Below are 24503 nucleotides of genomic sequence, written 5' to 3'. Positions count from 1 at the left end.
GCGGGAGAGCCACAGGGAACCACGCGCCCGCGTCAAGGATATAAGCTTCTGTTTATTCGGTTACTTTCCGAACGTATACAATTCAAAGTAGAAAAATAAAAACAAAGTAAATCTTATAAAACACAAATGTTTACACCAAAACGGTCGAATCCTATCATGCTGGAAGATGACACTGTCCACACAGGCCACACACACACCCAGAGTTTATTGCTCTTTGCCACGGAAAGAAAGGCTCCTCTATGTGGGTGTCTGGAAAGCAGGAAATGGAGCGTGACGTCGGTGATGGTTAGACTGTGCCGCCCACTTGCACCTTGAAAGAGGGCGCCAGGCCTGGCAGGTCCGTGGCGGCGGCATCTGTGGGAGGGGTGCTGTGCTCACCAGCCTGGCTGTCCCTGGCCGCCCTGCTCTCTTCCAGTTGTGGACAGCCCGGTTAGGCCAAGTGGAGAGTCTGGGCGGGCAGAGGGCATGAGATGGAAGCAAAAAGAAAAAGGAGATGTTCAGATGACCAAGACGTCCCGGTTGAACGTTCTGTCTGGGCAGGAGGTTTTGACCAGTGGCCGTGGGCACTGGATTGTAACTCACTCGTCCCCTCAACTCTGAGCCAGCCCGGCTCCACCCAGAGCACGCTGGGGGCCACATCCCTCCGTCCAAACCCTGCCCGGTGTTTTGGGACAGTCCTCCACAGCCTTCTCCTCAAAAGAGTTAAAACTAGAGTTAAAAAAAAGTCTCTCTGAAAACAATGCTTCCCTTAAGGAACAAAATTAAAAAAAAAAAAAAAAAAAAAAAAGGACATGTGCTCAAGACATGGTTTTGTCTACATTTCTAAAAGCAGAAAAGAATGCATTTAGCAAAAGTAAGATTATCCCTGAGAATCTTAAGCAACATAAGCCATACCTTTACCCTAATATACAACAAAATTCAGAAGATGTACATCTTCCAAATATTAAAACACCTGCTTTAGTAATTTAAAACATAAACGACCCAACACGCCAACATAATTAAAGCAAAACTCCAAAAAGTAATTATGTGGAAGAAAAGGTTCGTGCCAACCTGGACAACAAGCGATAAGTTACCAATCTGATAAACTAAAACGTCATTTCCAATCTGGAATTAAATTCTCTTTCAGTGGCTGCTACAAGGAGGGGACGCTCACGGCCCAACTCTTCCCGGGCCAGTGGCAGCCCGGCCGTCTTCCCGCCGCAGAGTGCCCTCGGGCAAGCTTGCAGGCATGACTCCAAGGGCCCCACCGACCAGCAGGCCGGCCGCGATGCTCGCCGTTTTCCGAAAGGACAAAGAGAAACCAAGTCACAAGCGCGACCCAAGAGAAAAGACACAGAAGACTGAAGTTTGCTGACAACGGCTACCTACGCAGCACTGGACGGGGGACTGAACTGGCAACACAAAGACCTCCCGGGGAGCAGCGGGCGCCTCAGTCCCCGTCCGCGTCCGAGTCGGCGAACTTCAGCTCGCACTTGACGTCGAATGGCCGGTCTCTGACCGGGAGCTCGTCGATCTTCTGCGAGTCCTCTCGGTCAGTGGGCAGCCTGCTGGCCATGGTGTCCTGCTCTGTCTCATAGCCAGTGTCCAGGGCTGGCTTGGGCTGCCCCCCGTTCTGCTGGGAGAAGCTGCCCTGCTCCACCAGCGTCTCCTTCACACTCTGCTCGCAATCCGAGAAGTCCGATGTGGGCTGCTTCTTCCCGAGGAGCATGGCCGAGCGGAACTTCAAACACTGTCCGGGCAAGTAGCCCTTATAGCAGTTGTAGGTGAAGAGGCAGAGGAAGAGGACGAAGAAGAAGAGGAAGAGAAACATGAGGAGACGGTTGTCACTGGACTTGAGATACATTGTCTTCTCCGAGTGGACCTGGGGGACCGTGTTGATGACAATCTTTGGTTCACAGGACATGCTGGTGGGCCCCTCGGGGCTGGAGGGCAGGGCGATGGCACTGGGAGTGGTGACCTGCAAGGCTGGGGTCTGGGGAAAGGAGCCTTGGGTGGGCCCCGCTGACACTTTGGAGGTGATCCTACTACCTTCTGTCCGTGTGACCGGCGAGGTGGAGGCCACCGGAGTTCGAGGGACCACCTTGACCTCCAGAACGTGCTTGGCCACCACCTGCAGGACTGTCTTGTTCTTGACCCTCTCCTCAGACAGGCACTGGTACACCCCACTGTCTCCTTCTGACAGGTTGAAGATGAGCAAGTTCTTCCTGCCCACCAGGCTGTACTTGGGGCTTTCAGCCTTGAGCACGCCATTCTGGAACTTCCACACCACCCGGGCCAGGTTGGACTTTTGAGAGCATTTGAGTTCTGCTGTGCCACCATGCTTGAAAAAATGCTGCAGGTAACTTTCTTTAATTTTATCTGGAACATCAAAATAAACGTGCACAGCATCAACAACCCTGCTCGATACTTCTTTCAAAACTAGGTTAACACGCACAAGAGGACACAAGAGTTTCACCCTGTGGAGCAACATGGAATCTTCCAGAACAGCAAGGAGATAAAGACATGCGTGACAGAAAAGCAAAGATTAAGACCCCAATGGCAGCCCTTGGGGACAAAGAAATTGAAGCCAACTCTGAGCAGAAGAAATCCTGTTTTGCACCCTGATTTCCCAGGAGAAAACTCCCCAGGCCGGGGAGGCTGGGCAGCGGTCAGCTGTGCCTTCTGGTGGCGGTGCTGAATCAAACAACGGGCTTCTGCTAACGGCTGCCGGGTGTGCTAGCCGATCGGTGGGCCTTGGTGCCCTCCTCCTAAACTTGTCTTAACTGATGACAGCTAGCGAGCGGGTTAGGGATGGGAGGGTAGGGGCCCAGGGCACGCCTGCCTTCAGCTGGGACTTGCCTGACCTCCTGGCAGGGGTGGGATCCCCTGAGGGGAACGGGGACTAATCTCTCATGAGTTCCTCCCTCCTGTTCACAAGAGGTGTAGGTTTTGTTTAACGCGCCTCAAGCTAAGCAGAAGAGAGAGGATGCATCCCAAGAGCAGACGTCACAGTTTGGGATGGAGAGTGCCTTCCAGTAAACAAATACACTCTGCGTGGCTTCAACATCCTGTTCTGTGATAAAAGGGACAGAGAAACATCACGGGGTCTGCCACGAGATTACTTGACCTCTGTTCCGAGTAGAGAAAGAAAAACAAAATGTACGAAATGCCACACCAGCAAAGCATCATGAAATGGTTACGTGACCTGGCCGTCCCTGAAGAGAAGGCAGCGAGGACGAGCAACTTACCGGGGCAAGCGGACGCATCCCCACTCATTTCCTGAATCAAACTCCTGCAAGACAACCGGGCACAGGTTACACAGTGCATGCGCTTGACGCCATGGGGCTGGGTGGAGCGCCTGCATGGAGTGGGGCTGGTACCTGCTGGGGCCATCGGTCTGGTACAGGGCAACGCAGGCGGCCGCGGCCGGGCTCCAGGCGCAGTAGGGATCCCGGGCCAGCACGCAGTCCTCGCAGGTGCCATGTTTTCCGCAGAAGGCCACGGGGGCCTGCACCACGCCCGAGTTGGAACCGGCATAGACAAACCTTCCGCCCTGTGGGTGTGAAACAGATGAGAACGGTGGGCACTGGGTGGGGGCAGCCCTCAACGCGCCAGGTGCTTCTCTAGCTCATGGGGAGTGATGACAAAGCTTCATCCCGAGCTTCTGGAGGAGGAAGGGGAACGAGGCCAGATTAGATCCAAGACAAATCTGCACTGCAGCATCGTGACAGACGGGTGGATTTCGGACGGAATCCACGGGCTAACTCAGAGTGTGCTGGGCCTTGGTCCAAATCCCTCCCCTCCCCCATCCGAGCACCCACCTTCATCCTACCCACCAGCAGTGCATCTCTGCACCTCCTCTGCCTCCTCTGTGTGCAAGACGACCCACTAGCCTGACACTCCCGACTGCCCTCCCAGCCTCACTAGACCAGAGGCCAAAGGGCACAGCCTCCAAAGCCCATCTCGTGCAACACGTGAGCACCAGCACACAGACGGCCCGTGTCAGTGTGTGAATCCAGCGGGGCTGCAGTGAACACAGGTGGAGAGTGAACAGAGCTCTAGTATATGAGTGAGGAGGCATTCATTTCTCACGCATCTACATTTACGAGAAATGAACGCGGCTGGGGAAATGGACAGCCACGCTCAGAAGCAGAGAGCAAAGCAGGCTCCTCCGTGTTCTGGAATGCTGGGCCTGGGATGTCTCCACCCTCAGGCTGATGCCGCCGGCGCCCGCAGCACTGGTAGGGAGCCTGGCGCACGGGCAGTTGGGGCAGGCTGATTTTCTCACGGGACTCAGCTAGAACGAGGGCTCCCCCAAGGAGTCCACCTGAAGCCTAGAAGCAGACCCAGGGCTGGCAATTCACATATGGCATTTTCTCTCTCCTTTGCTGATAAGCCTGTCTCACCCTGACGCTCTAGAAAAACCGTTGGTTAATGTCAAAAGATTCCCAAGTTTCCACAGAGCTTAGTATTTAAAACACAGCCTCTATCCTCTGAGGACATGTTCTGAATTAATTTCAGAGTCTGGCTGGAGTGCAAAGGCCCTGGCGTTACATCAGATCTCCTGGCCTGTGATGCCTTGAAGGCCCAGGGGTCACAGAGCCACCGTGTGTGAGCACAGCCAAGAGGGGGCAGTCCCCTGTGCAAAAGAGTCCAACTGTGATGGCAGGTGGCAGAGAGAGTCAAGCCCAGTGCCGGCCTGTCCATGTCGGCAGAGACCCGGGCAGACGAGGTCAGGTGAGCCCATATTCGTAAGAAGGAATCAGGACGACACCCTGTATCACAGTTGGGATCATGTGGCTCAGAGGTGAGGAAAAATTTCCTGGGGAGACCGGCCAAGTGGGCAACTTCAGTGGGGTCCTACGGAGGGGCCCTGGAGAGGGCTCAGACACTCATGCACCCTCCTCACACCACAGCCTGCTCAGCCTCCAGCCCTCGCTCCCCAACAGGGCAGGGCCTCCCCAATTCCAACGAATGTGGACAGGAAGGGAACAGAAAAGTGGCTTGATATCCCACAGCAGCAAGCACTGCAGGCAAGGCCCATGGTGGACATGCAAGTCAGTGGGCGAGAGGCAGCCGGGTGTCTGAGTAGCCTCAAGGTCACCCACAAGTAAGTGTCAGCCACCGTGGGGGCTGAACACGGCCCCCAAACTCTTCAACTCCTCCTTCCAGGAGCTGGGGCTTAGCTCCCCGCCAACCCCCCCCACCAGGTGGACTGGATCCACTGACCACAGGGTGTGGGGACAACGTGGAAGGAGAAACCGAGTAACTCTGAGAAGTCATTGAATCCGTGTCCCCGAGACAGTGGTCATCTCCCCAAATGCTCAACCCCAATTTCAACGTGAGAAAACATCAGATATGCCCAAACCGAGGGGCGTCCCACAAAACGCCGATCAGTTCTCTCCAGATGTGTGAAGGTTACCAAGATGAGGGCAGACGGGAGCCATCAGACAGACACCGAGGGAGGCCACGGGGGGCCCTGGAGTCAAAAAGCAGTTCGTGGGAACGTGGGGATTGGGCGTGTGGAGGTGAGTGCAGGCGCTGTGCCAGCGGGCCTCCTCGGTTAGGCAGGCGCGCTGGGGAAGGGCCACAGGACCCCTGTACTATTCACCCCAGCTCTTCCGTGAGAGAAAACAAGGCGGCCGGATACCATCCAGCACCTGTGAGATCTGCTGAGCACGCACGTGCCCAGGTGCCCTCCTGCTGGCCCCTTGCGGGTCCCCACCCTCTGGGTGACTGTGCCCTCAGCTGCAGCACCAGGCTCTCTCAGCCACATCTGGGTCTCTGTGCACACAGGTGGGTGATTGTGGGTGGACATGGCCAGAGCTGGAGGAGCTCCCACCTTTGCTGTACAGGTGGCACCTGACCATCAAAGAGCGTCCCCGGGAAAACCACACTCAGCCTGCTCCATGGGCCCAGAGCATGCCTGCCATGTACGCACAAGAGACTGGAGAACACGGCTGTTCATGCAGCAGGGGGAGAGGCAACCCAAGTGTCCACCAGTGGGTGAATAAACCAGATGTGGTGGATGCGTGGGATGGAATACTATTCAGCCCTGAAAAGGAAGGACAGACATGGATGAATCTTTAAGACATTATGCTGAGTGAAATAAGCTACTCACAAAAGGACAAATGTTGTAGGATTCCACTTGTATCAACATGAGGTTCTTAGAGTAGTCAAACACACACAGACGGGAAGGGGAATGGTGGGTGCCAGGGGCTGGGGAATGGGAGGAAGCAGGGAGTCAGTGTTTAATGGGTTTGGGGTTTCAGTTTTGTAAGATGAAGTGCTGGAGATGGGTGAGGATGAGGGTTGCGCTATGTGAATGTACTTAATGGTGCTAAAGTGTACACTCAAAAATAATTAACGTGGTACAATCTATATGATGTACACTTACCACAATAAAAACAAAAAACAAATGCACTTGTCAGGGGAGAGCAGGTAGTGACCAGGGACCCCCCTCCCTGGGAGCACTTCCTGTGCTCCCCCAGCCCTGTGGCAGCTGCTCATCAGTTTTCTGCATTGAGAGCCAGGCATGATCGACCCAGAAGAGGCTGCTGGTGGGGAATGGGGAGCGGGGAGCAGGTGTCTTTTTACCCCGAACAGCCGCTTCCTGCTGCCACGGCACCACGGACAGCATTCTGAAGCCACCCTGAGCCCACTAGCCCAGGAGAAGGTGTGGGACCCCATGGGCACCTGAACCACATCCCAGCACAGTGGAGGCTCCTATGGGAACACGCAACTCACTCCCTGCATGGCTAGCCCCCGGCCACATGACCAATCCTGACCTCAGGCAGGTGAGCACAGGACTCACCTGTCAGACTTCCCACAGGTGGTACTGCCCCCTCCCTCCCTTCTCCCTCCCCCATCCCTGCCATGGGATCAGCACCCACATGCCCTGGAAGACTTGGGTTCAGGATGGCAGGGCCAGCTGGGTCTGTGAATGATGTCGTGGAGCAGAGCCGAGCCCTGTCTGCACTGGGGGCCTGGCCTTGGTTCTGATGAGTACTAGGCCATCTGGAGGCTTTGAGGGTGCTTGCCCCAGCCGGGCTGAAGCACCTGAGCAACATGTCAGCGGCCAGAAGGGCTCCTGGGTTTCCCTGTTTCAACAATGATGCAGGTGGGCCTGGGGGAAAGGGGGCCAAAAGCACCCACCCGAGAGGTACAGATGTCTGGTAGCCTAACCCCATTAGGCTACTTCGTCTTCCTTCCCTTTTAGAACTGGAGCGAGAAAACACACACTGCGGCGGCCAAGAGGGGAAGTGACCCTGCTACAAGAGTCTGAAAACCAGATCCAACTCCTCAAGCTCATGAAGCCGGGGAGAGGACAAAGGACCGTGTGTGGAGTTTGCAAATACGCATCTGACCAAGAGGTTGCCTTCTTTTCTTGCTTGCCTGGCTATCGGGACCCCCTTCCTACTGCCCACAGCCCAGGGAGGAGTGAGCCTGGGCCCCACGAGCCAGGTGGAGGCCCCTACCCGGAGCCAGGGCAGGGAGGATGCTCTGAGGGGCTGGAGGAACAACCTCTTTCCAACGTGAAGAGAGGACGGCGCAGGAGTGTCACGGGTCAAAAGGGAAAATCTCAGCAACAGGGTGACGCCATACGAAGCAAGGACAGCCTGGCTTGGTGCTCCCAAGCAAGGCTTTGCAAACAGGGTGCAGGTGGGAGAGGCCAAGCGATGGGTGGGCCTGCAGTGGAGGGGAATTCGATGTATGGCCAGGCTACCAATTTCTGATGCTGACCAGAGCCTGTCAGCCCAGGGGTCACAGCATGGGGAGTCACAGGGCAGGGCTGGGACAGTCCCAGGGTCTGCCGTCCCTCACCGTATAGATGAGGAAACCGAGGCAGGACTGGTCCACCCAGGCTCACAGTCACGCATCTGGAGCCAGGACGTGGACGAGGTCACCCGGTGCCCGGCCTGAGCTCTGCTCTTCACTCCCCACCCCGGCTGTAAACCGGGTGGCACACTTCCCAAAGGCCACTTTGGATGTACAGCAGGGGACAGCCTGTGGACCACAGGGCAAATCCAGCCTGCTGGCTGTTTCTATACAGCCCATCAACTAATAGCGGGTCTCACATTTTCAAACGGTTGAAGAAAAATCAAAATAATAATATTTTGTGACATGAAAATTCCACGAACTGCAAAGCTCAGTGCCTGTAAATGAGGATTTGGTAGAACATAACAGGGCTCACTTGCTTCCGGACTGCCCACAGCTGCTCTCAAACTGCAATAGCACGGGCATCAGAGCCTACAACATTCACTCTTGGCCCTTTACGGACAAAGCAGGCTGGCCCTGGTGAAAGAGACAGCGCCTCATGAAACGGGGCTTTACAGACACAGCGTGTCGTTACTAAGAGGACGCTTTTCTGTGCAGATGAGGAAGGTGCACGGAGGGCACCCCCGCCAACTGGGTCTTACCCTCACCAAGTTCCGGCACAAGAAGTGTTTTCACAGGCCAGTGAGCCCCCCCGGACAGCATCGTACATTGGTCCCAACAACTCAGTGAGGTTCTGCAACTTTTAGGACACAGTTTGCCTTCCCTCCACCCCATACCCCACAGCTCATGGAAGGACTTTCTATAAGAGCCTGAAGGTCGGCTCCTCTAGGCCAGATGGACGACGGGGCCTGCCTGGCGCAGCCCGACCCAGCCTGTGGGCACCGAGACGTGGGGCCATCCAGCCGGCCACCCAGTCACTTTACCTTCTTGGAGGACAGCAGCAGGGTCTGGACAGGCTCAAAGTCCTGGAAGAGCTGTGTCTCCTCGATGATGTGGACGTTGTTCTCAAGGCTGATGGCTTTGTGCAGGGCACCCCGGTCTGCAAGTTCAAAGCTGCAGGTTACTCCCCAGGAGGAGAGGACGGTGCTGGCACTGTCAGCCACGCAGCCAACGGTCACCCTTCTGCCTCCCACTCCTTCCCCCAGTGGGAGGCTTAGAAACAGATGTTTTTGCATTAGACACGGAAAAGGAAAAGCCATCAGCAAAATAAACAACTGGACTGACATGGGCTATCCCATTTTTATCTGAAAAATAAACAGCCCTTTGTTGACTTCAATACCCCTCATCAGAGTAGTCGACACTGTGTCCTCCAAACAAACGTAACATGGTTCTTGGGCTGCACTGGCCTCTGAGGGTGCCATCCTTGTGCCAGGAGCCCCAGGCAGGGGAGGCTGGTGGCTGGGCAGCACCCAGAGCTGACCACAGAGCCCGCCAGCTGCTGCTGTGCCTGGCTACCAAGACCATTCCAGAAGACTTGTGTCGGAGTCTACGGACCACCAGGAAAGGTGTGTCTCCCACGGCAGGTCAGGACAGGTGTCAGGCAGGGAAGCAGGACGTGCCCATGTGCCGGCTCTCAGCAGCCTCCCTTTGCACCGCCCAGACCCACCACACCTGAATTTCTAGATCTGGGCCAGGACTCGCATTTTTAACCAGCGCCCCAGGTGTTCTGATGGTCACAGAGATCTGAAGCCATCCAGGTGTGGTGACTTCTCAGAAACGCTTCCACGCCCTAACAAACCACTCAGGCACCTGGGGGAGATGCTGGCTCCGGGCGGCAGAAATTAGCTGGACTCACCCACGTTCTTACCCAGGGCCCAGGACCCACCTGTGCTGACAAACATGACGTCATGGACCGTCCCATCCAGGGCCCGGGTCCTGTCCACCACGATCTGCGTGTAGTTCACGTCACTCTTGATCAGCCGGGGCCTATTGTCTATCGGGGTCACGGAGTCATCCATCAGAGGGTGGTCTTTGACAAACTGCAGAGTCTTGTCTGGTAGGTTGAGGGAGCTGGAGAAGTTGGCTGCACGCGCCTCCCGGTTGATGCACTGAAGGGAGCAGACCACCCGTTACTGCGGGGTGCACGGGCACATGGCGCGCGCTCCGCACAAGAGGGGAGGCTTCCCCGAGGTGACGAACTTAGGACTACACAGTGGATTTCTTGAAAAAATGGAAACACTGAGGTGATCTTTACCCAGGAATCTGAAGACACAGTTATAAAGCAGGGAGGAAATGCAACTGTCTTTTTGTCCACAAGACACAACTGTGTCTCATGATACATAGTCAATGAAGTAATTTTCATCCATTCATAAATGAAAAAAGCATATCACACTTCTGAAATTGAAAAATACACACTTATCATTCCACATCTCTCCCAGAAGAGAAGCCTCGAAAAATAGCTAAAAATAGTCCAATTCTAAATATAAATAGCATAAAGGTCAAGAGCACAAAGGATTCTTTTTTCCGTCCTAGTTCTTGATGTGCGTAAACCAAAATTCACAACCACAGGTGAACACCTTTTGCTTAAAGATATGCATGAAAGGAACTGACCTGTGTTAGCAGAGACGTACCCCAGAGAGGGGGACCATCCTGGGGGAGTGAGCTCCAAGCACCAGGCCACTCTCCCAGGTCACAACCCCACCATGGGCCATGTACACGGCCCAGCTCACCAGTCACGTAATAAACGGATGCAGCCGCATCGGCCTAGACACCCACACTGTTTTCTACATAAAATTCACTACTTTTAGGAGAAAAAAAAATGTGACTCATATTAACAAATGGAGAGTATCGCTCGTCCCTTTGCTAAGAAATCGTGTGTTTCTCTGCAAGAAACAGAAAATGAAAACGCTCTAATTTTATTACGCAACGTTAATCCCACAGAACAGCTGGTGCCAGCCAGAAGAGCTTTCTTGTTCGGGCAGTTTGTAGCCACAGCTGTTACACAACACACCGATGAGAAGAAGCCAGGAAAAGGAGAGTGTGCCCACGGCCCTTCCCAGTCCCGGGTGGACGCCCGTTCCCCGTGGAGAGAGCCCGGTCCACTTACCGCCCCGGGCCGTGGTGTGGGCACGGCCCCGTTGTAGCGCACCCACTTGGTGTGCGACTGCTCCACCGTGGCGCTCTGCATGTACTTCCCACGGGAGAAGACTGCCTCGGCTGTGGACAGGTTGTAGGCGCACACGGCCGAGAGCCCCACGTTGTTCCTGGGGAGGAGGGGGCGACGTGACTGCCCTGAATCGGGGAGCGCAGTGAAAACACCCCCAACCCACCCACCCAGGCACTCACAGCTGTGGGGTGAAGACCCCATAGAACATGGGCTCCTTCAGGCCGGGAGACCTGAGGACAAAGATGTCTCGCAGCACGTTGAAGACGAGGTTGCTGTCCGGCCGGGAGCAGATCAGCCTGGCCTTCAGGAAGGAGGTCCACTTCTTCTGTAAGGTCCTCAGGCCGCCCTGATCCCCCTGTAACCCCAAAGACACGCGTGGTAGGAGGAGGGCAGACTTCCCCCTTAGCAGGTGATAAGTGATGTGCTTGGGCCCAGAGCAGCTCTGCTTGAATGAAAGGAAGCCAAGGCTGAAAAGGAAAGCTGGCTGCAGACTACTAGTGACGCCAGCAACTCCCTTCGTGCCAGCTCGGGTCATCGATTGAAGCACAAAACCAAACGAACAAAACCCTCTCGACGACCAGTCTCCCAACTGCAGCTAGAACAACTGTTCGACTCTGCCCACACTCTGTGTCATGCAGCAGACCCCCGCCATCCTTGCACATGTTCACTGCTTTGGCCCTTTGGCTCATGTGCATCTCCAGACTCACGACCCGTCCACGAGTGACTGGCAGAGACAGGGGCTGGTGGACGCACAGGCTCCCCAATCTGTCTCAAGCCAATGTGTGTACGCGTGGTCTCCCCCAAAAGGCGCTCCTTGTGGGAGGTCAAATCTTCACTTCCTTCCAGCCCCCAAGTTATCTGCTGAGGTGCTCTGGTCCTGCCAGGTCCTCCAAAACACTTTTCAGTGAACTGCCCACCAAGCAGCAATCGTGAAACACCCCTGACATGACTTGGTCTGGAGAGAAATACCAAAACTCTTACAATTGGATGCAGAATATGAAATCGACGTATCCTCACTTATTCTGGACACAGTGAAAATGCACCCCTCCTCATCTTTATGTTGGAATGGAAAAACCCCAATTCCAACAGAATTTGGTTAACACAGTATAGAAAAACTAACTTTTTTAAACTGGGGGAGGTTTGAGGGAGGTGTGTTAAGATCAGAGCCCTGAGGACAGTCATCGTCACACACGGGGCGGGCGCCCCTGTGGTCTCCAGGGAGGCCCGCAGGGAGGACAGAGGCCCGAGCCCTCGGCCTGTCCACACTGACATCTGTAGCGTGGAAGAATAAAGTGATCAGGAAATGGACATCTCGGAGGAAGTGTGGAGCCTAGGCAACACGCTCTCACTGAGGGCTGGGACCAAAGAGAAGAGGGGGTGCTGGGCTTACCTTGCAGACCCTCGCTACCCGTGGGATCATCAGCTTGAAGACGAACTCGTACTCCACAGACACCTCCGTGAAGAAGAAGTAGACCTTGTCATCCCCGCCGTCCCCGCCCTCCGGGCTCTCTCCTATCACGTCAGCAAACACGAAGCTGGGCTCTGCAGGGAACAGACGCTCTGGTTATGCCTGTGCGCACCGAGGGCCCGGGCACCCCCTATCGAGGATGTGGGAGGGTGTCCACACCACACCCCCAAACAAATGCCAGGGCCCGGGAATGGTGACGGTGCCCATCTTGCCCTCCTTGGCCTAAGGAGATGCCCGAGATGGGGGTTCTGAAGCACAGCCTCCCGGTCCAGCCCAACAACTGAGGACTGGGCCTCCCAACTGGCAGGCAGCCTGGGGGCCCCAGGGAGCTTGATCCCACCATAGCCTGGAGACCCACTGGAAGATATGCATTTGCCAGTTTAAACAGCATGTGCCTAAAAGAGACAAACTGCTGACCACCAGATCCAGGTGCCCCAAGGCTCTGGTTGGCTGGCCGATGCCCACGAGAAAAGTCCCCTGTGAGCATCTCTGTGAGCCATCTGGACCGTGAATCCAACATGGACACATGATGTCCAGAGATAATGGTATAATATCACATGCTGATGTAACGAGCCTGAGCTCGCCATTCTGAGCCTCCCAGATCCGTTTTCCAGAAGGGGTAAAGGCAGGCTTGAAATAGCGCTCTCTTAGCAGAGAAGAAAGCAAAGAAGCCCGTGGATGCTGGCTGTGGAGCTCCCAGCAGTTCCAGAAGCGCCCCTCCTACACTGGGGCTGACGCGAGCCCCGGGACGGAGGAGGGTGAGCCGCAGATGCCCTCCTGTGAGGCTGGGAACCAGCAAAAGGAGAACTAGAGTGAGGGCTCTGCCGGCGAGGAAGCCTCCCCGAGCAGAAACACACCTTCCATGATGCCACCTGCTTCTTACCGTTAAGCCAAGGAATTGCATACTCTGTTCTCAGAGGACTGTGGGAAGAATTTCGGGAGATGATGGGTTCGCTTCCCAAAAAGTTATATGACGTCCCAGAATAAAGCTCTCCATCTTTGGGCGGAAAGAGGAAAAGGGAATCAACACTCGTGTTGGGGACAGACGCTCAGCACCACATTCTCCTCCCAAGCTAACACAAGTCCTCCCAGGAAGCGGAGAGACTATCGCCCTGCTTCTGGGCGCATGTTTCTGCTTCCTGAGTCTTCTGTTTTGTTTCTTTGACATGGGTAATTTTAGGCTCCATGTTAAACTGTCAGGGGCAATAAGTAACACAACGCAAGTAACTCCTGCATCCAGTAAAATAACAAACACAACAGTGGGTGCACATAAGGCTCCTGGCCTGCTCGCCTTGGGTGTACAAGGCCGTTCCAAGGCAGGTCATGGCTCAGTCACAAACGTTCCTCGAACAGGAGCGTTAACTCAGCGTGGCCGAGTAATCCAGATGATTTGCACAAATGACAGATATAAGATAATCTCTTCCTACAAATCTAACCTGAGGACTGTGAAGGTGGCTGGTTATCCTACTGAACAATGAATTCAAAAGCTTGTATCAGCGGGTCTGTGCAGAGGCTCCTGTACCTTCTGTGAGGATACTGAATATGGGAACGAAGCAGAGGGAGACCCCTGTGGAGGAGGAGGAACGGGACCTCCTGGAGGTCCAGCAGAGCTAAGCCAGGGACAGACCCTGAGAGCAGGACTCACCAACCATGACGGACGTGTAGCTTTGTGCTGGGTCAAAGGGACACCTTCCTTTGCCATCTTCATTTTTGCCCAGAAATTTAAAGGATGTTAAGTTCTATAATTGAATGAAAAGAAAGAGTGCCATAAAATGTCTGAACTTCTGTAGTCATAATATGTCTTTGTGGGACCATTTAATTTACAGACTCACTCTTATGGGGGGACAGAGGAGAGAGCACATGCACGGTCTACCACCTGGTCCCAGGTCTGGACACTGGTGCCTTGGCACCCTCTGACACCCTCGAGAGCGCCTCCAGATCTTGGAGCCTCAGTTGACTCTCCTATAGGACAGAGACGGCAATGCTGATGGCTCTAGGGTTGTAGAACAGCCAGGGAGAACCAAACACAGGATGTGCTCCGGAAGGGACTGGAAGGCCACGTGCAGAACTTTAATATCAACAAAGACGCCTTCAAAGCAGCGGGGGACCAGGCTATCCAATAAACAGATAACAGGAAAAAAGGAACAGAATCTCTACCTCATTCCACCCATCGAAACACACTCCAGGTGGATCGATGATCTAAATATTAAAAACGGAACCGTGCTGCACTAACAGAAAGTATGGGTGACAATTTCAGTCTTGGGATAATCTCTCCTCACCTGACAAGACAGCCCAAAGCCAAGTAAGGGAAAAAATGGACAGATGCAGTACACAAAGCACTGGGAAGCGTCTGTCCACAGAAGAATGAGACAGAAATCGACAGTGACAAAGCGGGGGAAATGCCTGCAAAATGACAGATGAGGCATCTCCATCCCTGAATATACAAGAAGCTTGTACAAATGAGTAATAAAGCATTTCCAGGAGGAAAACAGTCAAAGCACAGCAAGTTAGAGAAGAAGAAACCTATCCGGCAGCACAGACAAGAAAGGATGCCTGAGCTGCCAGCAACCCAGGAAGCACAAGGCAATGAAAGTGCGGTACCATTTTCCACCTGAAAGCCCGGCGAAGCTTAAGAAGACAGACACCCAAACTGTGATGGGTGGGTGGGCAGCCCTGCTGTCTGTCAGAGCGAGGGAAACATGTCACAGACGGAGCAGAGAGGGCTCAGGGGCACGGGAAAGATGCAGTTACATTTCTAACAGGCTGGTAGAAACAATATACAGACTTTTCACCTCGTAGGTTAGGAGGTATGAACTGGGGTGACAGTGCACCCCACTTGATGTGATTCACTGACTGCATTTCAAGAAGATGTTTGGGGAAATCTGAACAGGGGCTGGAGGTTAGATGACATTAGAGATATCATATCTCTAATGATATCTCTTTAGATATAATGACAAACCTGGCATTATTGTAGGAAAATGTCATTATTCTGAGGCATGTGACAGCATTTAGGGGTCATGGGTGTGCTCACACCTGTGCACACATACGGACGCTCCCAACCATGCAATCTGTGTAGTTAGAACATGTGTGTGTGATCAACTTTTCTGTCGGCTTGAAATTTTTTTTAAATATTGGGAAAAAATATAGGTCTAGATTGAAATGAAACATATGATTCCCTTACCTCAACAACTGACATGCCCATGGAATTTAAGTTTAAATTCCATACCTTAAGCTTCTAACTATAGAGTTTAGCCAGGAAATCCTTTCACGTGCAAAATGTTTCTAATATGACTAATGTGACCTAAGGAAAAAGAAACTAAGTCTATGAGGACTGAAGATCTCAACACCAAGAGGCACCCCCTACCCCGATCCCAACCTCTGTCACCAGAGTCTGTGGACACAGACAGCCCGGCAGACCCACCCTATGTATGGACCCCACCCCAGGGGTCTGTGTGCGGATACAAGGTTTTCGAAGCAGGTCCTTACTTCGCCCATACTTTGTCCTGTCATGTATCTCCGACTCAAGCTTGGAAAACATTTTTTTAATTCCAATGAATTTAGGGTTCTAGCAAACTAAGCTTTCCATTTTAGCATACTTCACACTTGACAGTTACTCACTAAATAGGGACAAACACGAGGAAATGTACTTCATTATCGATCCTCAAGTGCATTTAAAACACTCCTCCCTCTTTGTGGTTGTTATAAATGGCTCATCAGATTATCTGAATAAAAAGAGTATCTCCCAGAGAGATGCTGCTGTCTAATCCGCTCTCTCCTTCCGGCTACCGTCAGCAAGGGAATCAGGAGTGGTGGGAGGGCGGTGTAAGAGTGGGGGGCCCTCTCCAAAGGACCCTACTGACGAGGCTCAAGGAGAGTCAAGGACATGATGCAGGTGACGGAGATGGGTCCTGCTTCTCTAACCGCTCAGCAAACTGGCACTGTGTTGTCACTCCTCAGAGGGAAGAATTCCAGAACTGTCTATCAGTGGGCAACTCGTACTCCAACAGCCAACACTGAACGTGATGCCCCAAGACCAGAGCAGCAGACACCGTTGTAGTGAGCCCGGGCTGCCATGACGACCACAGACAGGGGTCGGGGGAGCTGCAACCACACATGTTCCTGCCTCATGGTTCTGGAGGCTGGAAGTCCGAGATCAGGGTGCCAGCATGGCTAGTTCCTGGTGAGAAACCTCTTCCTGGCTTGCGGACAGCCACCTTCTTGCTGTGACCTCACGTGACAGAGGGAGAGAGCTCGAGAGCTCTGGTGTCTCTTCCTCTTCTTATAAGGTCATCATCCTATCAGGACCCCGGCTTCATGACCTCGTTTAACCTTAATTACCTCCTCATGGGCTGCATCTCCAAATACCATCACATTTGGAGAATTAGGGCTTCAACATATGGAATTTGGGGAGACACAAACACTTAGTCCGTAACATATATGAACCAAGAACAAGGGATCCAAGAGCAGAAGTCCTGAGTTTTCTACTTGACCAGGGCCCATGTCATAGCCAGGGCTCCCTCGCAAAATACAGAATGTGACAAGGAGAAATAGGCAAGATCAGGGCACATTGATGCTTCCTCTCTGTCAACACTGGCCTTCCCAGAAGGTCCCCCCACTGCCCGCTCTGCACTATGGGCCAGCGGTCCTGTAAGTCCTGCACCCAGCCATGCCCTCAATCATGGCGGTTTACAGACTGGAAGGCTTAAAGGAGGCCGGTGAGTGGGCAGAGGCCTTCTGCGGAGCCATGGGCCACCCCCATCCCCACACAGCTGGCAGGAGAAAATCCTCCCAAACTGCAGAGTGGAGACCACTTGCTGCTGCCTTGAGCCCCACACGCTGCTTTAACTACTGACCAGGGGACCTGCGCGGCCTTACCAGGTGGTCACAGGCTGGCTGGAACGCGTTGGTCCCGCACACGTAAAGGGCACTGGCGCTGAGGGGCTGCAGCACTCGGATGTAGTTAAGGCATTCTGTCTACAAGGAAGAGAAACGCACGGGTCAGCCACCGTGCAGGCTCCACCGGACGGCCTCCATGATCCCAGCTGTCCAACCTGCTCGCTGCAGAGCACAAACCAGCCAAGTACACGCCCGACAGCAGCTCCTCACAGCTCACTGATGACCAATCCGACTGTGAATTCACTGCCACCCTTCCACCTCGGGCCTCAGGTGCCATCCATCTGCACAGGCTAGCCCTGCCCTGCCTGGCACGGTGGGAGCAGGCTCCCAGAGACCTGGCTCCACCCCTGCACAAACCTAAGTCTGCAGCTGGCCAGACTGCTTCTGCCTCTGCAGGGTCCACAGGCCGCTGTCAAGTGCCAAACAGATTTCACCTCAGTCACTGATTTATACTCGGCCAAAGTGTATCAGCCAAAAAGCAATGAAAGCTGACCTCAAACCTTACTGGACACCTGGCACAGGGAAACACGCATTCACTCTCACTGAACACACAGACCATTCATTGTGTTGGCAGGCCTGAGGGGGTGTGTGCTGTGCAGAGTTCCCTCCACCTTCCCTTTCTCTGGGGGACCCCACCCTCGACGCCCCAATGTGTGCAACTGGAAGCAGTGCTTCTCAGGAGAGGGGTGTGTCCGGCCCGCCTAGCTCAGGGGAGAGGCAGGACTAATGAGGGGCTCTGAGCCGGCTCCACATCAGAAAGGCCCTGCAGGAAAACCAGATGCCACTGAAGAACCCACCCACTATTTTAGGCTGAAATGTACTTGGATTATATGTGCTAGCATCTGAAATTATCTCCACTTGGGAAAGGTTTTTTTTTTTTTTTTTTTTTTGCCGCGATTGTTTTGAAACTGGTTGGAAGTAATTCATCGTCCCTGAAAGAACTGGGAGGGACCCTTGTCCGCTGTATGGCCTCCACGTGGGGCTGGCCAAAGTGCCTGTTCTAATTTAGCTCTAAGACAACTCCCTGCGACACCTGTTATTACAACCCAATGCCTGCATTTTCCCTCATTTCGAATTTAGTGACTTTGGTGAAAGTGTTTAGTACTTTGCTAAAAAAGTTTAGCCAAAACATTTTTTCTGTTTTTTTTTTTATTTTATTTTAATTGCTTTGAAATTAGCCAACAACTACTGAAATTGACTATAACTCAGCTGTCTTAACCAACTACCAAGGAAGACGGGGCGCTTGTATTCCAAGACTCCAAAATCGGCCCAGCACCATTTAGGGGCAGGGTAGCCCAAGTGGGTGGTAGCCATAACCTAGAGCTCTGGAGGGAGATGGATGGACACTCAGCCCAGCGCTTCCCGGATGGCCACCACGCTGAGATGCCCAGTATCTCCTAGCGAAGGAGCAGTATCTCAAGGCACAGATGCTGCCAACAATCCAGAAATCCTACAGCAACCCCTCCAGGCCACTGGGGCTCAGGGAAGGCATGAACCCTGCACTGTACACCTTTAGGCCAGCAGGCACCAGACATCGTTTTCTGTAGTCAAAGTTTCAGGCCATTTGAATAAATTCAATTCAGATAAACTTTAAAGTAATTTTCTAAAGCCTAGTATGTTTGGCACTTGCACTGAGAGCCCCAGGCTCGCCACTTGGGAACAGGGAGGTAACCTGCAGGATGAGTCGCGATGACGTGAGCAAGCCTGGCAGCATCCTGAGGGCGGGGCAACCTGCCTGGGCTGCACCACAGAAGTCGGGGCGTTCGGGAGAGTCAAACAAGTAAGACAGGCCTGGGTGGGCTCTGAAGCTTGCAAAAGAAATTACCTGTTTTGATTTCCCCTTTTCCGCGCATTTTGCTTTTTTATCTTCCGAGACCTTCCAATATGCCTGTGAGGAAAAACGAGAGTCCATTTCAGTGCATGTTCCCCCTTTAGAAGGAGATACTGGTATAAAAAACATACAGTTTACAAAGCACATGGTGGTGTTTAGAGCACAGGTATTTCCCAAGACATTAATATCTCAGATTGCAAAGTGAGGCTCAGAGAGCAGACGCTGGGACCCGTGAGCAACGGGGCTTCATGAAAGTTCTGTGATCCTCATGCTGCAGCCAGGGGGCCTGGAAGGCGGCTCCCAGATGACTGCTATTCACTGAAAAAAACTGCATAAATTAAATGACTGAAAGTGGGGAGGATTCAATTATTTATCAAAAAAATAAATTGCAGGCATTTTCTTTTCTTTTTTTTTTTTTGGTCGCACTGCGTGGCATGTGGAACTTTAGTTCCCTGACTAGGGATTGAACCCGTGCCCCCTGCAGTGGAAGCGCAGAATCCTAACCACTGCACTGCCAGGGAATTCCCTAAACTGCAGGCATTTTCAAACATCAAGTGGGTTTTCTCATCCCTTCAAAACTGATTCTTGAGTCTAGTAAAATGTCTTGACGTTTACTTTATCAGTGGAACAGCAGGGTTATGATGCTTTAAATTTTATGTGACGGTAGCAGGTGAAAGCGATGAAGCCACGGGGCTCCCTCAGGTCAGATGTCTTCCCGCTGAGATCTGTGCTCCTGCTTCTTCCACACCAGGTGGACGAGCCAGGCTGGCAGATGCCTCAGCCCCGCACCCTCCAGAGGACAGGGAGCAACAGCGCTGCATCACAGAAGGCTCCCACGCTCCTGCCTCACTGTCCCCAAGATGCCCCATCTGCCCGTGTGATATTCCAGGATTGATGCCAAAATATATTTCCTCCCAGAGAATCAAAGCTGGCCGTCGGGCACTCAGAGGTCAGGAAGTACACGGTGCTTCTCCATGGCAGTGAAGTGAATCCCCTAGCAATGTGTTTTCAGAGAAATGGAAGTGCTAATCAGGACACGTGAAAGCAGAACAAAGTCCCATTTCCAATAGCAACTTCCTTTAGAAATTAAAATGTAGACAATTTCATCATTATCTACAGGCAGTGCATAAGGACACAGGAGCACGAACTCTGACAGGCCCTTGATCATGGCGTTTTCACTGAAGCTTGGCTGTAGTCCTTTCACTTTTTCCCCCTCTTTTACGTCTACAGAGCCTAAAGCCTCTCGGTTACCCACAGTGATGGCATTAACAGAGCAACGGGGGCTCTGACTGAGTGCCTGCAGGGTCGGCACAAGCACACGGTGGAACCACGATGCTCCAAGACGAGATTCTGAAAGGCAGTGTTAGCCTGAGTTGTTGGAAAGGAGAGTAAGGCTCAGAGGAAGGGGATTCAATGAACACAGGGACTAGGGGCTGAGCAGGGCAGGCCCTTGGCAACCCTCTGCTCTAAGTGCCTACTGTTCCAAACACTTTATTTTCACGGGGTAATAACCAGAATCTCGTTTACATGAAACAGAAATTAAGTACTATGCCTGACTCTGGAGACTAACACAAAATGAAACAAAAAAATAAGAGATCTGGGGCAGAAAAGGCACAAGGTGAGCATGGGCTGGCTTGATTCCAGAGAACCAGAAAATTACACCAACCACTAGGGTGGTGTCTAAGGATTCAGGAGCAGAGGAGAGGCTGCCAGAGGCCAGGAGGGGACAGTCCGAGCATTGGTTACAATGGCTTGAGGCACTTCAAACACGTTTAAATCCACGAGTCATGGTCATACTAAAAAACCAAAAACAGTCCAAAAACCCACTGTCTCCCTTTGGGGAGAACTTACTCATTATTTGGAAAACTAGTAAATAAAGGCGAAGATTTCAAGCACTGATCCTGCCATGTCCAAAGGAACTGGCCTCGGGAGATGTGAATGGCTGGCAACGGGCATTTCCCCGTCACAGACAGTATTCCAGCTCACAGATGGAGAAGGAAAGGTAGAGGCGGGACGTCCCATTCTGCAACCCTTGACGTGCTCCAGACTGCGATGGTCAAGGGCCAGGAGGAGGACGCCCGCCTGGGTGGAGGGTCCGGCCTCTCACAGGAGCCAGACTGGGGCTGGGGGCCAGACAGGATCGTGAGTGGCTCTCCCAGCCAAGTAGACCCAGGGCGGCTCCTAGGAATGGAGACTCCACGACAGACAGAGTGCCTGGCCACACAGACGGCCTGAGTTCAACCCGATCAAACTGAATAGTCAAACATCATTTATGAGAGAGTCCGTGAAATTTGAACACTATTTGATGAAATTAATTTGGGGGATGCAATAACGATAGTTTGGTTATTTTGAAAAAAGGAGTCCCTTCCTTTAGGAGATGATCAGGGAAACATGTGCAGATGAAGAACATGTGTTTGGGATTTGCAAAGCCTCCCAGAGGGAGCAGAGGAGGAAGACGTGGATGGGAGGATGGGGGTGAAGCCCCGGCCTGCAGGAGCCTCGACGGGTACAGGGTTCATCATATCACTCCCTCTGCTCCCGTGTGTGCCTGAGATTTTCCGTAATAAAATGTTCAAAAATCCAAGATAAAAAGAGGGTGACCCCTGGGTGAACTGCCAGCCTGGGGAGGACGGAGGCTGCCAGGGGACACCCTGAGATGGGGCTTGGTAGACACAGGGCGGGAAAGAAGCTTCAGGATGACAGGGCCCTCAGCCCTGGTGGACAGGAAGGCTGCTCGCTAGACACACAGGACGTCCGTGGGGCTGGCCACTAGGGTAAGCGGGCTCCACAGCCAAGAGAGGGCCCGACATCCCAGGAGGAGGCCGGTGTGTGGATCTGAGGAGAAAACACTGGAAAGGGTGTGTGGCCCAGACAGCAGGGGAGTGAGGAGCCCACACCATACCTCATGTTGCTTCTTGGAGATATTGTGTGCGTTCAAGGCAAACACGGCTTCCCGGGCGCCCACGTACAAGGTGTCCTTGTCCTCACTCAGCAGCAAGGCCGAGTAGTTGAAGATGCCCGGCTCGTGAAACTGCATCAGCTGCACCTCTGGGGAGGGCGGGGTGGGGGGAGAACGTATTAGGTATTTCTGAGCTTGGACACACCCTGAGCATCTGGTCTCCTTTTAGTGCGTGGCTGTCTCACTGGGGCCATGCATGGGTCTGCTGCCACAGCTGGACAGGCCCCAGCCGAGGCCAGAACTCAGGCACCTTTGGGTGGAGGCTGCCACCAAGTGTGAGGCCCCAGAGCCACTGTGCTCTACCAGTGCTGTGCCCTGACTTCCGTCCTGCTCTGCTCCCTCCAGCCCAGCTGAGTTCCAAACCCGGCAGCGTGACCTCCTAGGAACATGACCTTCAGGCAGCGTGACCTCTTCGCAGTGTAACCTTGTGACCTCCAAGGAGACTGCAGGCCAGACACCTCAAACTGCTGACCACTGTGGTTCCCTCTCCCTCCCATCAAACTCTTGTCTATGTGTATTTAATCATCCACAAGTGAGGTTTATAGAGAATATAACTATGTAGGATTTTCTTATTCAGAAAAAAATCATTTACCTCAAAGCCTTTAAAAAAATCTATTTCAGTGATTACACCCCTTAACCCAAGCATTTTCCAAGGATATAACCACCACAAACTTAAAAAGCAGAGAAACAAATGACTTTTTCACTTATTTGGTAATTGCATCAAAAGCTATTTAGGAATATGAGGAATTTAAGGATGAGCTATTTAGGAGTAATATACATGTATTGACACTATTTCTTAAGGAGCCATTTCTTCCTTTTGACCATCTCAGAGTCAATTTTAAACTTGGCTTTCCATCTGTCACCAAGCTCTGATTTTATAGAAGGGTTAGGTGGTCACACTTCTGCTCTTCTAATTTCCCACTGTTGAAGAAAGATGCACACAGGATAGAGGCTCTCCCAGCACACACACTGCCTGGAATTCTGCACAAGACAGCTCCAGCCCTGCAAGCACACCTCGCTCAGGACCACTGAGCCTGAGAGACTGGAGCGGACGGTTCCTAAGACACAGCTCCCAAACGAGGAAATAAACAAAAGAGAAACTAATAAATAGCAAATGAAAACAACTGGCCTGAAGCTCAGCTACACATAATTAAACATCCTCAAAATATTGATACTACTTGGTGTGGTTTGTGCTCAGGCAGTGCACACCAAACGTCATCAGGCACAAGGAAGATAAACATCCTTCCAGGGCCCCCCCCCCACCCCGCCCCGATTTAGAAGCCAAATCAGTAGGCCAAGAACAAGCCCTGCGAGTGTTTCCAGTTATCGGACCATCTCCCCAGAAGCGGCGGTGCAGGCTGTCTGCCCACACGCAAGTGCCAGGAGGCCAGATCCAGCAGAGCAAAGGGCACCTGTGCATCTCAACACCACGAGCAGGGAGCAGGGTGGCCATTCCCTTCAGATGCCACCAGCGCCTGACACGGTTCTGCCCTCACCTCTGTGCTCCCAGGTGATCCTAGGTATGGGTGCAAACGCCACCGCTGTCCCAAACACCACTGCGAGGGCGGTGAGCAGCCCCCCGACGGGGGCGCACATCCTCATCGGCTGGGGCCACAGTGGGGACTTCAGCAGCAAATGCCCGCGGGCAGGCGAGCCCACAGTGGGTGTCAGGGTGGTCGCTGCTCAGAGCTGCAGGGCAGCCTGGAGCTGGTGGGCGGCGCAAGCCCTGAGGCCCCGCATTTCTCAGCACTCTGGGTGAGGTCGAGCTGCTCTCACCACTGCAAATGTCAAAGGCCACCTGGTTCTTAAACAGCGTGCTTCTCTACAGCCCTCCGAAGAAATCCTGGAAGAAAGTGAAAATGAAGGGTTACGAGTCAGGATGTGTCGTAATAACGCCTGCTTTCTGTTTGCTCAGTATCTCCCCACGGCTCTGCTCTCACCACATCCCCAGACACAGACTCTGTCTGCTGAGGAGAAGAGAGTGGTGGAGACACAGAGGGCTTCCTGTGGGGACAGCCCCACACAGACACCGTATCCCAGAGTTACAGGAGTCAGGGCTTCCTGGTCCTCAGGTGGGTCCGGAACGCAGGACAGACACAGGGACCCAGACCAGGGAGACAAATGCCTGCCTGGCTGCCCAGCTTCCTCCCTGTGCGGGCACTGTGTCCAGCTGGTAATGCGATGGGAAGGTAGGGAACAGAACCGGGGTTTCAGTTTCCCTCAGAGACTCTGGCTTCCCAATTCCTGTAATACTCATCGAGGACGACAGCCAGAACTAAAGACCGGAGAGCTGCACGGAGGCTGAAATGTGAGAGTACACACACAGACACACACACAGGCGTATGTGCAAGCACACACGTATGTACGCATACAGATATGCATGCCTACAGACGCACATGCATACAGACACATACACATGCACGCACACATGTCCTGGTCGTGCAGGAGGAGCTGACCTCCTGCAGGGGACAGGGCCACCCCAATG

The 24503-nt window shown here is 53.2% G+C and overlaps 1 protein-coding gene across 1 annotated transcript; it reads right to left on the bottom strand.

Annotated features, from left to right (window-relative positions):
• Nucleotides 1-1429: 1429 nt before the first annotated feature.
• Nucleotides 1430-23620, bottom strand: SEMA4D (semaphorin 4D). Its single transcript, XM_065878908.1, has 14 exons — nucleotides 23515-23620; nucleotides 21962-22107; nucleotides 19054-19116; nucleotides 17208-17306; nucleotides 13978-14071; nucleotides 13216-13329; nucleotides 12255-12406; nucleotides 11044-11219; nucleotides 10805-10961; nucleotides 9584-9806; nucleotides 8682-8797; nucleotides 3360-3532; nucleotides 3228-3271; nucleotides 1430-2358 (listed from the first exon to the last, which is right to left on the bottom strand). The coding sequence occupies exons 1-14, from the start codon at nucleotides 23618-23620 to the stop codon at nucleotides 1430-1432; spliced, it is 2592 nt and encodes an 863-aa protein (XP_065734980.1).
• Nucleotides 23621-24503: the final 883 nt, after the last annotated feature.

Source organism: Phocoena phocoena, chromosome 6 (assembly GCF_963924675.1).
Source record: "Phocoena phocoena chromosome 6, mPhoPho1.1, whole genome shotgun sequence".
Classification (NCBI taxonomy): domain Eukaryota; kingdom Metazoa; phylum Chordata; class Mammalia; order Artiodactyla; family Phocoenidae; genus Phocoena; species Phocoena phocoena.
The sequence above is the reverse complement of the archived record's forward strand: the minus strand, read 5'-3'. Positions and strand labels throughout refer to the sequence as shown.